Raw genomic sequence first — 13,113 nt, forward strand, 5'->3', positions numbered from 1 at the left:
ACAAATCACTTCCAAAGGATCTGGATATTACTTGGCTCACTGACAAGGGGAACCCAAGACTTTAAAGCAGACCTGTGAGCTGCTTCAACTGACAGTGCAGAGCAGCCCAAATGACGTCTCTTTAACCCTTCATAACACAGTGATTTTTGAGGAGTTTGCCCAAATTTCTACCACATAAGGCCAAGAGTTTACATTAACCGGAGAGGTCAGAAAACAGGCTTGTACTTATTCTGAAGTATTTTATTTATTACGATATTTTTTTTAAAATGTGCACAAGTTCATAGTAGAAGTACTGGGTCCCCAGCATCTGCTGGTAAAATTCTTTCAATGGACAGCCTGAGCCTTGAAGAAAAAGAGGGACCAGAAAAAAGCAGCTTTGAATATCATATAAGCAACACCACCACCACAAGGAGTTAACAATACTGAAACTTCTTTAATGAAAACATGAAATACTATCTTACATACTATTAAAGGAACTGGATATTGTTTTTTAAATAAACAACCTACTGCTCAATACTAACTTATATAATCCTATAGAAGCTAATCTTCAGTTTTAAACAAACAAGCTAATGTTCAATATTAAGATAAAGAATCCTAGGGGAACTAAATAAATATGCCACAGCTCATAGATGTGTCCTGGCCAAAGCAGACGACTGGTTACAGGACTCCTCTTGCTGTTTGTCAAATTCTTGGATTAGTCTCTTAATGTGAGACAGCTTGTTGTGTAGGTACTGACATTTCTTCTTCAATTCAGAGTAGGTGGGGCTAAACTATAAAGGAAAGACAAAAAGAAAATTAGGGCATGCAAACATTTCTGGAGAGTTTAGAATTTCATCTCTTTGGCTTTACAATAGCCTTGAGCCAGACTCAGTGGTTTCCACGTCCCACAGATCTGGTGTTACACATACCTGTTGTATCTTCTGATGCTCTGTCAGGACTTGACAACAAAGCATCTACAAGAGAAAAAACCCATGAAAACAATATGAAGAACATTTCACTACTACCAGAAAATACAAACATGAAACACTAAAAATACACTTGGTTTGACTTGAAGAGATTTTCTTCTCTGTGAGCCACCACTCCTGTAGGAGCTTTGCAAAAATAAATCCAACCCCCTCTATCACCTAGGATCTGCAATTAAACCTGTCAGTAGGCAATAAAAGGACCATGTGCTCAAAGACTCCTTTTGGGACATCACTCACACTGCTGTGCATTCACAGAGAGCTCAAACAGGGCATTTTTGGCAGGGTTTTGCAAATATGAGACCCAGCCCAAGCAGGGTCTGAGCATATCTTCCAATTCCACAAGGTTTCCCTTTGTCTCACTGAGCAGTACCAGGGAAACTAAAATACTCCTTCTGCTCACAAATACATTTGCAATCTGGCCGAAACCAAAATAAATGCCATCCAAAAAGCCTCAGCCTGCACACAGAACTAAAGAATTCTGATACTGAAGACATGGACTGTGTTTTCAAATCAGAGAAGCCAAGGCTGGATGGACAGAACATCAGGTTTTGAACAGCCCTCTCTGCTAAAATTGCAGCTGGGATCAGCCACCTGGAAGATGAGTAAATTTTTGCTGTAGGTTTAGTTATGTGTTAAAAGTCATGGGAAAGAGAGGGTCAGGAAACCTTTTGGGATTATGGCCACTGGTTTCCAGGCATTTCCAGTCTTCTCTCCCATCTGTGTATCAGCACCCCCTCAGCTCACCAGGATATTCTTCACAGTTTTATCCTTCTTTACCTGATGTTCTGTGGACCCCTGAGTCACAAACTTCTGTTGTTCATTAAACTTCCCGAATTTCTTGGCAATGTTGTCTGTCTGAGCCAACAAATTCTGGTATTCGCCATACTCTGCATTGAAGTCATCCTTGTAGCTCTGGCGTTGTTCACAGGACACTATAGCTGTGTATTTTCTAATGGAAGATGGAAAACATTTTGCTATTAATATGTTCTAAGGGAACATTCTAATTCATTTCCATTCTATAAAGCACATCTGCAATTTTACACCAAGCACATGGTGAATGTCAAGCCCAGACACCCAATCTCAAGTGAATTCACTCCATGGTTTCCTGCTTCTACAGGCAAGCACATGTGCTTCAAGAGAATGTAGTCAGGTAACTCTAGAAATGGGCCACAGAAAACAACTTCTCCCAGTGATGCATCCCAGGCCAGATGCACCCAATTAGCATGCTGGATGATATTTGAAAAAAAAACTACAGATGTTCTTCAACATTTTGGGAGGTACCTGTGAAGCAATAACCTGGACTTCTGGCTTATGCACAGTGACATCCCCTAGCAAGAGCCCAGCATAGCACCCACAGTGCAAGAGTGTAGAGAGGGAAGAAAAGAGAGGCGAAATGGGAAGAAACATGAACCTGTTTTGTTTTTCTGGCTTTTGAATACACTTTGCTTAAAAAGCCTGAGTCCCTTTACACTCATACTATCTATATTAAGATTGAAATTATCTTTATGCTAAAGCTGTGATCATACTCATGAATTACGTAGCACTAAGAATCAGGAAGAGAAGCTGGAATAAACTACCAAAGTGCTTTGAGCTGGATCATGTTGCAGGTGCTCTCAGTTTTCAAACTTTCTCTATAGGTGTTATGGGGTAAAAACAGTGTTTTCCCCTGGAGTTAGAAAAGTGGTAACCCCCGAGGGGGTGGTGTTCTTGGTGTAGGGCCCAATCAGAAGCTACATTTTGCTCCTCTGAAATCAACATATTATAACAGACCGGAAAAGAGGGGAGATGATGTAGCTGGAGAGAAGTAGCCATGTTGTGAAGCCACGAGGAGCTGAGGGGCCAGAGATCCCTGCTGGGGGCTGCGGAAGCCCAGAACAGTGTTAAAACTGGATCAGGTGCCATAGTCAAAGGCTGGGGGAGTTTCGCCACTGCGAGTGGGCAGCAGAAGACACTGAAAACGGCGGAGGAGCAGCACTGAACAGAGAACTGTGGCCGAGAGCCAAAAGAGATAACAAGCAGCAGAGATGGCACATAGCCAGCTGAGAGACACAGAGATGTTCTGCAGGAGGGAGAGCTGGCAACAAAGCAGAGAAAACTCAGCAGAGACTGTTTTTGGGGTAAGACTGAATTACTTTCCCAAAAACCCTTGGAAACCCCTCTTAAAAGGAGGGGGTGGACTTCCATTTGAAGGGAGTTCTGAAATGCAGCAGCACTGGAGAGAGGAGCTGAGAAGCTCAAAGACATCCTGGAAGCTGGACCGGGAGGGCCGGACAGAATGTGGGGGAAGTGGCCTTGCCCCGCCCCTGCTGCCACGCTGGCAGTTTGAGACAGAGCAAAGGAGCTGTAGGACGCTTGGGGCAAAGACTGAACTGAGAGCTGTCCTGAACGTTCTGACTCGAGGGAACTCGACCCGTCGAGGAAGGGACTTTCATGGGATGTCTTGCACTCTGTGATATGACCGTGGTGAAGCGAGTTTTGTCCCTGCTGGCAGTCCACGGGCAAGACCTTCGGTTGGAGCCGAAGGGCTGAGAGGGGTGAGAGGAGACCCCTTTGTGTGTAATAGGGAGAGAGAGAGATTCCAGCTACAACAACTCCAGCTACGACTGCTGCTTTGAAGAGGAGAGACACTGCTGCCCTGAAAGGGGAAAGGATCTTTCCTTCTTCCCTTCTGAACTTTCATTGGAGGGAAAGGAGGGATTTGACCTAATGTAAATATTGCTTTACCATAGGAGAGAGAGTTAAAATTGTGTATATAATGTATTATAGTATTTATTTGTGTAATAATTGTAATATAATTCCCTTCCCCCCATACTGAGTCTTGTGTTATGTCTGAAAAACCCTCTCACACTGAACCAAATTGTGGGAGGGGGGCTTGGACTTGGAAATTGGATTTTTGGGGGTCTCAAACTATGATAATGGGTCAGGCAGATGGCTGATACAGCACAACCTAATTTTTCCCATGTCACTGTGACCAGGAGATTATCTGTGAGATTGTTCCAGACATGGCTCCTTTCACAGGCAAATTTCATTTAAGTTTTTAATCCCAATCAGAACTAAGCCAACTTCATGAAATCTTGCATGAAGGTTTTTTTTCTTTAGGTTTTGATCTCAGCTTCCTACTTCAATATTCAGTTACAAAAAGTAACCATCTATCGTGCTCCTCATTATCACGGCTCCCAGCTGACTGGGAAACAGACAGCAAAGAGCCGAATCTGCTCATTTTCACCTAGCAGAGTCTGGGAATTGAAAGTGCATTGAAGTCCTCAGCCTAACATGGGAAGCACGAAACTGCTTCCCTGTAGGGCCAGGCTTTCCCTCAGTCTTTCCATGGAGCATCCCTGACTGTATCATATGGGATCCAGGCGCTGCCATGCCACCAACTTGAAGGCAGATGGAAGATGCACCAAAGCTGCAGAACTGCAGGAGGCCTGAGTGCTCTTGCCAGTGTCCCTGCTCTCACAGAACCAATTGGCAGTGTTTGACCAGACAGACACACTTTCCCCTCCCCTACCACACTGCAGATCCAACACGGGGACACAACACCACTGCTGCAGCTGACGCTGCGCGACTGCACTGCCAGCAAGTGTCAGGCTCATCCTGCCCTTCTCCATCACAGTATTCGTTTTGGCTCTGAGCACTGAGGGCCCATCAAAACCTTCTCAAACTCATCTTTCCAAAAGAGGAAGGAACTTAAGACTGCTCCCCACTGAGTACCAAGGGAGATAACTACTCACAAGAAGTAGTCTGGTTGTTCCCTTGATGACACAGGGTCTGCAGAGGCAGTGAAAGTTTCTTTAACCCCTACGGAAAAGCAGAATTTTGACACCTGAGATAAACAGATTTTTTCTATAGACAAGCAAACCAACTGGATGGGCTTAAAACTGTCCTTGACCTGACTCACCATGCACTGGAGTTTCAAAAGGAGTCTGAGGCATATCCTTTTGTTGCACCTCAGAAGTGCAGAGGAAAATGGAGCTGACAGTTTCAGATGTGTTAGAAGTTGGAAGGACTGTGGGAGGCAGTGTTGAGGAAGCAGGACTGAGGCCACCGGCTGCTGGCTGGACTCGACTGGCCAGGCGACCAATCCTCTGCTTTTTGCTCACCACAGGGAAGGTGAAATTGGAATCCAGAGGCCGTTTCTGTAATAATAACAAAATAACTAATATATGATCAGAATTAGGCTTTGCTCCCATTCTGAGAAAGAAGCATTTCTGAACAGGCAAGTGTTGAAAACACATCATTCTCAGCGACAGAGAGCTGTCAAACAAGGAAATACTGCTGCTAAATATGCGGTTTATATCATTCCTAGTTTCTCATCTTGGGATGTAAAAAGTCCTTCCTCAACAGCTGAAAGGCTTTGGGAGAAAGATACTCCTTGCAGCAGCTCTATCAAAGGCTTCCTCAAAACAAGGAGATTGGGTCAGTTTTGTTTAGGTCCCAATTTCCACTTGGACACACTGGGGTAAGACTCAGCTTTTGCTGTCACACAGCCACACGATTTACTGAAGCGGCCCTGGGAAGCAGGCGGTGGGTGCTGATCACAGCGTGCCAAGTGCAGAGCTGGGAAGAATAGGGAAAAGCTCCAGTCTGGCTACAGTTGTCCTTCCAGCTGCACTCCAGCTGAAGCGCTGGTTCATATCCTCTTCCCTACCAAGCATCCCTGCTCACATCCATGTACATTGGAAGCTAAGTCCAGGAGTGCCAGACATGGCTCTGCGCCAACTGCTGAAAGAAGTCCACATTCTGTGTGGACAGAGAGAGGTCAAAAGAGGTTGCTGGGACCTGCACCATTTCCTCCTATGACTGGAAGGGAGTGAGGGAGAAATAAAGCTGTGTCCTCCCTCCTCTATTCCAAGACAATTCTCTCCATGGTGGAAGGCTTTCTGTACTTCCCAGCTTATTTCTGTACACTGCGTGCACTGACGTGCAGTTTGAGGCTCAGAAAGCTTCCAACTTTTCACACATGGGCTCCACTGAACCAAAACTGGGCCTTAAATGCTGCCTAGAGGGGGAAAAACAATATTCCTCCAAGTGGATCACTACTGTAATTTGTCCTTCTTCTAGTCTTTGCTAAGATTTCTATTTAGACAGTACCACAAGGGTGTTTGGGTGTGTTTTATGGCCTAGAGCTGCCAGATCACAAAGAACCTTGAACAGACACAACCAGGTACCAAAGACACAAACACATCTTGTCTTTAGCAGAGCTTCCAGTGCATCACAGTAAACAAATCACATCTGCAAGTTTTTTGCAGTCTTTGACACTGCAACAACCATCTTTAAAAGATTACAGGAATCCCATTAGAAAGAAATGCTACAGATGTGTTTATATGCTAAAAACAAGATTAGTGCTTCACATCACAGCTGTTACACCAATAGAAAGTGTGGCAAAGTATCTTAATGCTCTGTACAGAATGTTTAAGAAATGCACCAAATACCTCAGAAGTTCTTGATGGAGCATCTGTATCAGAAGGTCCCCGAGGTGTCAAATGGCTGGTGCTGGTGGCATTTTGAGAGGAAGCTGATTTTCTGTAAGGATGGCCCAACATTTCAGGTTAGTAGCCAAAAATATCTACTGTCATACTTCTTTCCCTAGAGGGAAGATAGACCTTCATTTCCCAGGAAGTTTTCTGAAATGGCTCTCATCCTTCCCCTACAGACTGAACTTACCTAGAAAGTCTTATCTCCAAAACCTGTCTGTCTACTTCAGTGTAGCCAGGCCAATCTTTCTGAATGTCTTTAAATAAATGTTCCTTTAGACTGAAGGAATTATCCTTTGCATTCAGGTTGGCTACCTACAGGAAGATAATTAAGAAACTAAATGTTCATTACATCTAAATGCAAACTGCAGATCAAAAACTGCTACTGTAAAACTAAATCGAAGCTGAAAATAAAGTCATACACCAGTTTTCCAGGGCTTTTTTTGGATATGTAGATCAATCTAGCTCTCTCGTGAGAAGCAGCAATTTTAATGTTTGGTCCACTTGGGATGCAAAAACTCTGGTGTAAGAAAATCTCAAATTGCTGCAAGTCTGTATGAAATGTACTCTCTGAAAACCTCTCTCTGCACCAGGTATCTGTGTTTGGGTTTTTTGTCTTTAATACAGCTTTGAGAATGAAGGCAAACTGTGCCAAGACTTTCAGTCTTTGCCACTTGAAATACAATGAGAGGGCAGGTTTTTCCTTTCTATTTACTTTTTTTTTCTCTAAGAACTGAAGAACACTATCTGCACGTACAAGTCCAGATTTGTTCAACTTGAGGAGGACACCTGCTGCCTTCTTGTTTTACACAGCTACAGGGCTATGGCAGAGCACAGGCTGTGCCTGGAATGAGGCATGTTTTCATCATCCCATGAGCAACCACAGGATGTTGTCAGTTGTGTCCCCAAACAGAACAGCTTTTCTTTCTCAAGTGCCTGCCCAGAGGAAACTACAGCTTCTTACTGAACAACTGTATGGGATAACCTACCTAGAGCTAAACCAAAACAGATTTTAAAAAATTAAAAGTAATAAAGATATCCAGAAATAGTAATTGACTTCTGAAAAACAGAACTAAAGCTGCATTCAAAGAGAATACTCAGGCTCAGGCTTCTGGTTTTAGATTTATAGAAAAAAAGGTCTGCTACCTGCTTTTGAAGGTAAGAAAAACGTGAGCAAGACTTTTCAGGGTGTAGTGTTGCTGACATGACCCTTTTGGAATGCAAACCAGGACCCTGAGGAAGATCATCCCTTATAAAGGAAACCAAGTCCAAGATAATCTCCTTAATCATTGCCAAACATAATGGGACAGGAGAAAATTTTTTCACTTTTTATCCTGTAGGGAGCTGAGCTTTTGGAATTTTATACTCAACTTGAAGTATAAATGGACTGCTTCAATTTGGATGGAAGAACATGGCTCTCACTAAATTGTGTCTGTCTTCAGGGTGAAAAAACCTGCCCTTCCCCAGGGCAAACAACACAACAAACCTAACAGGTCCCAGGAGGAGATGCTGAAAATTCAGTGTAGGATCAACCCAAACTGTATAAATGTTGAAGTTTACTCCCCTGCTATGTTCCAAAACACTTTTTCCTTGATAAAGAAGAACTACTTGACATATTAATGCTTGCATAATTCAGCCACAGTCTAGGACTAAAGGGAATATTTAGAAAGGAACGAAATAGCCACTGCATTTTTATGAATCTATAGGCATCTTCCGAATGGCTGTGATAAAGAAATGCAAGCACAACTGAACTCAAAAGGAGCACTGGAAAAGTTACTCAATAAAAAAAGGTTTCAAGGCAGATAAAGACACAATCCATATGACAGCAAAGAAACCTGTGCTTAAAATCTGACCTCCACCTTTTCCAGTTAGGATTTGCCTGGAACACTCTTCCCTGGAAGTCAACCCCAACAGATCCCAGGAGAAGTCAAGTACCACTGACAGGCCACCAGCTCCATTCAAATGAAATACTGGCCTATGCAACTACCAAACTTCTCTGCTCAGAAACTTGTCACAAGAAATATTAAGTACCACAACAAACTACTTCACACAATCGAGAGAACCCCTGGGCAGTTCCTCTTCATTAAGCAGTAGAATAGTGCAAGGAAAAGAGACACAAAAGATAAGACATGAGAAGCAACAACATTAGAAAGAGATAATTAATGCCTGCCATTCTAGCGAAAAAACACCTCTGCCCCAAAAGTTTTCAGTCTTTCTTTCCTTTCCTCTCATGGACTTGCAGTTTGGCCCATATGGATAAAATTTATCGAAAACCTCAGACAAAGAGCATTACATAAGTTGCTCATCAGTTTCTAATTTAAACACTGGAGTGACACAGGTAGGAATTAGGAATAAAAGAATAGCAGGAGGGAAAAATTGCTGGCACAAACTTCAGGATCTCACCTGCTGAAGGATCTTTCCAAGGGTACCCCTGTCCTTTTGCATTATTCCATCTCTCTGCAAGTGATTAAGTAACTCTGGCTTCTTGTAATTCCTCAGAGCCAGCAAGTGAATCACCCTTTCCCTGAATGGTCTGCGATACACAGCATTGCAACGACTGCAGTGGACATTTTCAGGGTTCATGGGTGTTGTTCTTTTTCTCTCATGCACGGCATCTGGAGTTCTTTGTGGAACTCTTCTGACCTCTGCTTTTCTTCCTAAAATAAGTGGGGAAAAAAAAATGTGTCAGATGGGAGGTTGGGAGAAGGCAAGGAAGTTGGCCTAAAAGTATTTACCAGGACTGATAAACCTGTATTTGTTCAGCATTTACAGATCTGTAAGAAGCCAGGTAATGAAGATGCACCGAGTTGGGCATTAACAAACAAACAGTCATTAAAAACACTGATACATGAGTGATACTGGAGCGAAGGTTCTTTATATAGATTCTTTCTATTGATGGTGCTTTTATTATTTTTCCAGTTTGTAAGCTCAAGCACTGAGCTATGTCAAGAACAACATAGACAGTGGGATTAAGTGCACCCTTGGCAAGTCTGCCTACACCAGAGGGCTGGGATGCCATCCAGGGCGACCTAGACGAGCTTGAGAAGTGGCTCCTGGGAACCTCATCAGGTTCAACAAGGCCAACTGCAAAGCGCTGCACCTGGGTCGGGGAAACCCCTGGTATCAATCCAGTGTGGGGGATGAAGGGACTGAAAGAAGCCCTGCCAAGAAGGACTCGGAGGTGATGCTGGATGAGAGGCTGGACATGAGTTTAAGAACCTACAGACATGCAGTAAAAAATGAAATCCAGCCATACCTAAAAGTCGTCCATGAGGCCTAACGACCTTTGTATTTTGACTGCATGTCTCCTTTTCTGCCTGGGTCAGGCGCTCTCTGGTCATCTCATCGTTATTGCTTGTTCCACCTACTGTAACTTTATCCTGGACAGAATCTGGGTCATTGAGTTGCAAGGCTCCACAGCTATAAAAAGAGTGAAAAAGGCCGAGCCCTTCAGAAACTACTTCAGGTCTAGAAGTACAGTTGTATCAGGAACTTAAAAACCTGTCCTAAGAGGTGAAGAAAAATCTCTTTCAGTTCTGACAGTGAACTGGGCTGTAACTAGATTTCCAAATGTTTCTACACATCTACAGTGCCAGTTTTACATGTCTGCAAATTGAGGCTTTTCTATTATCTCTAGATCTTGGGTCTGCAATTCTATGGTGAAATTGGATATTTTGCCGTAGCTTCAAGTTAGTTTGAAATATCTTCCGTGGTTAACTCCTGTTAGCTCATAAAGGCTCTTTGGAAGGGTGGACTTTACAGCTTGCAGTCTCCCCTCCCCACCTCTCCAGCTTAGATACACTAAGCGGTCCAAACACAGGAAAGAGTTTCAAATTTACGCATTCAGTATTTTAGCATTCAGCTTTCCTCCTGCATTGCCTCACGTCTAAATACAAAACACTGCAGGTTCATATACCCTTTTCGTCTGCTTGAAGAAGACTGAAATTAAATGTTTAAAGTCTTCTTCCGAAGTACATGAGAAATTCTTTTTAACACTTCTTTCTCCTGCAATAACTGTGGGACAACCTCACAGTTTAAAACTTGAAGGTATTTCAATGAGGCAGCTGGGTGAGTGAAAGAAACTAGTCCTTATTCCAGCACTGCATGTTGGTCACATCTGACTTTTTTTAGCTATACAAGAGTTTCCATAGGTGAGTTTTTACCTCCTTTGATAAGTGGCAAGAGAGTTGTTATTTTACTCACATGGAGTCGTCTGGTTGCTCCCTTGATGACGCAGTGTCTGTGGAGGCAGTGCAAGTTTCTTTAACTCCTACAGAAAAGCAGAATTTTGACACTTGCGATGAAGATTTTTAATACAATCAAACAGTACCAACTAGATGGGCTTGAAAAAGTCCTTCAGAACTTTGTTCTCACTGTAAATTACTTGGAAGAAGCTGCATAAGTTAGTAACAGTGCTCACATGACCCTCTCCACAATTGGCAGTACCAGGTTTAGAAAGAGGCATGGCCACTTTATTCTACACGTTCCACACTAGCGCGGTGTTAACCCCAGCTCAGTTTTTCTTATTTGAAGGCATGAGGTGGCATCTGCACAGTCATTCATGTTGTGCAGCAACAGATGTAGCTGCACAAAAGACAACAGAGAGAGACAGAGAGAGATCAACATCGAGGTTCTAGCAAGGAGAAAGCTGAAGTCCTTCTCATGCCGTGTTTTTATTCTTTCTTTCCCTGACAATTACAGATACCCAAAGTTTGGCTGAATTTCAGCACTCTTTTAAGCAGGAAAGTCAGTCACACTGGATGGGGGTTACTGGCACTAAGGCTCCAATAACCTGCAGCAAACACTGAGTGCTCCTTTACGTGGCAAGGCTGGGTTGGAAAATGGTCTGCACTTGTAAATTGGTCTTTTGCTCTTTTAAATGGCAGGAGGAAGCACTGCACACTTAACCTCCAACTCCTATTTTCAACGGACTATTTCAGACTAAGATAAATAAGAAAAAGAGCTGCTGTAAGGAAAGGTGAGTTGGAACAAGAAGGAACACTCTGGGATCTTCATAATCTCTCTCTGCCTCTCATTTGGGGTTTTGTGGCAAGCTTAAAAACACATTTACATTTGTTATCATCTTACATTGCCACTATACACACAGTTGTCCTGCTAAAGCTCAGCCGTTCTTGCCAGTCTTTAACCTGTCTGAGTTTTAAGTCTTGAGGAGAGAAAAGAGCTATCATGTGATGCTCCACTTGATTCTTTTAAATTTAGTATTCAATTTATGACATGGTATAGAAGGATTATAAAAGGAAATGTAAAAAAACTGGACAGAAATACAAACAGGAATATTAATAGTCCCGGTATGTACAATACAACTTGTGTGAACAGCTTTGCTGCGAGTGATTCATTTCCAAAAACTCAAGTGCACTTGCTGACATAGCTCAGTCCACACAGAAGCTTCAGGGCAAGCACCAACTTGAAACACAGTACAGATTTTTCCTTCTCCAGCTGTTCAGAATTTTGTTACTGGCTCCTGAAGAAGGATGCTCACATGTTTTTAGACTCAAGCACAAATGCTTCCAAAGCAATCCCAAGGTTTGTGGGCACCGTGCGTATGCCCAGGGTAAATGTGGAAAGACCATCCCAAAGCACCCGTCTCTACAAGAACACCACCACTTCCAAGAGGCAGCTGCACACTCTAAAGGCTAAACTCCACTTCTAATTTGCGAGTCCAATCTCTAAAACAAGACAACACAGATTTAACAAAGGAACTGAACTCTGTCCTGCTGGGTGTGTCCCCATGTTAAGAAATCAAGTGTTCATTGTGCATTTCTGTTCAGCTTTTCAATGTCATTTTGAGTCTGAACCATTTCTAAGGTTTTGGAAGAAATAAATTCTGCAGCTAAGATGGAGAGAAGCTCTTGGTACAGTTCAGATCTGAACTCCAGTAAACCACAGGCCAGGTTATGTAGCTTTTGGACTTTCTGTAAAACGGCAGATTTTGATAACCATGAAGAAATTACTGATGTCTGATCCATGTGTTTCAGTAAATTGGTCTGCAAGGAGTGTGTGACAAGTTTGTATCCAGCATGTAGACTTTAAAACTTGATGAGGGAAAATGTGGAGTTTCAATCAACTGTCAGTTTACTGGAAATCAAGTGGGAAAAAAAATCCATTCCTTATTCCCAGCTCTTCCTTTTAGCCAGTTTCTGCCTAACAGCAATCCATTTAATATTACTTCATTCCTGCACTACAGAGGGAGAATTCTTACAAATGAACATCATTTTAGATAAGGTTCCAGGAGAACAGTTTCTGAGTTTTGGTAATGTTGTCATTTAAGATAACAGTTACAGTGTAGTACAATTGCATAAAAAAGTCTGAATTTTTCATTACCATGAAGCAGGGATAATAGTAGAGCACTAATACGTAGCAGAGCCTTCATATATCCAGTCCCTGGTTTCAGTGCTCCCTTTTCACCAGGGTTTACCCTCACAGGAGTTAAGAAAATCAGGGCATTAATACCTTCAGTGAAATCAAAAGGCTGAGATGTTTTCAGCCTCTTTCTGTCTTCTTTCTTCTCTCTAGGTTTGGGAGACTCCCCCTGCATCGGGGCAGGTGCTGGGATTCCAAAAGGAGTCTGAGGCATATCCTTTTGTTGCACCTCAGAAGTGCAGAGGAAAATGGAGCTGACAGTTTCAGATGTGTTAGAAGTTGGAAGGACT

The 13,113-nt window shown here is 42.9% G+C and overlaps 1 protein-coding gene across 1 annotated transcript in view; it reads right to left on the reverse strand.

Annotated features, from left to right (window-relative positions):
- Positions 1-310: 310 nt before the first annotated feature.
- Positions 311-13,113, reverse strand: part of ELL2 (elongation factor for RNA polymerase II 2) — a 37,503-nt gene continuing 24,700 nt past the window's right edge. The window contains exons 10-16 of the mRNA XM_017812565.1: positions 6,633-6,757; positions 6,401-6,491; positions 4,867-5,104; positions 4,700-4,766; positions 1,743-1,914; positions 909-953; positions 311-770 (exon numbers count right to left, since the gene is read on the reverse strand). Coding sequence (XP_017668054.1) covers positions 624-770; positions 909-953; positions 1,743-1,914; positions 4,700-4,766; positions 4,867-5,104; positions 6,401-6,491; positions 6,633-6,757 — 885 coding nt within the window. The 3' untranslated portion in view covers positions 311-623. The remainder of the gene's footprint in view (positions 771-908; positions 954-1,742; positions 1,915-4,699; positions 4,767-4,866; positions 5,105-6,400; positions 6,492-6,632; positions 6,758-13,113) is intronic.

Source organism: Lepidothrix coronata, unplaced genomic scaffold, assembly GCF_001604755.1.
Source record: "Lepidothrix coronata isolate B3197 unplaced genomic scaffold, Lepidothrix_coronata-1.0 Scaffold37, whole genome shotgun sequence".
Classification (NCBI taxonomy): domain Eukaryota; kingdom Metazoa; phylum Chordata; class Aves; order Passeriformes; family Pipridae; genus Lepidothrix; species Lepidothrix coronata.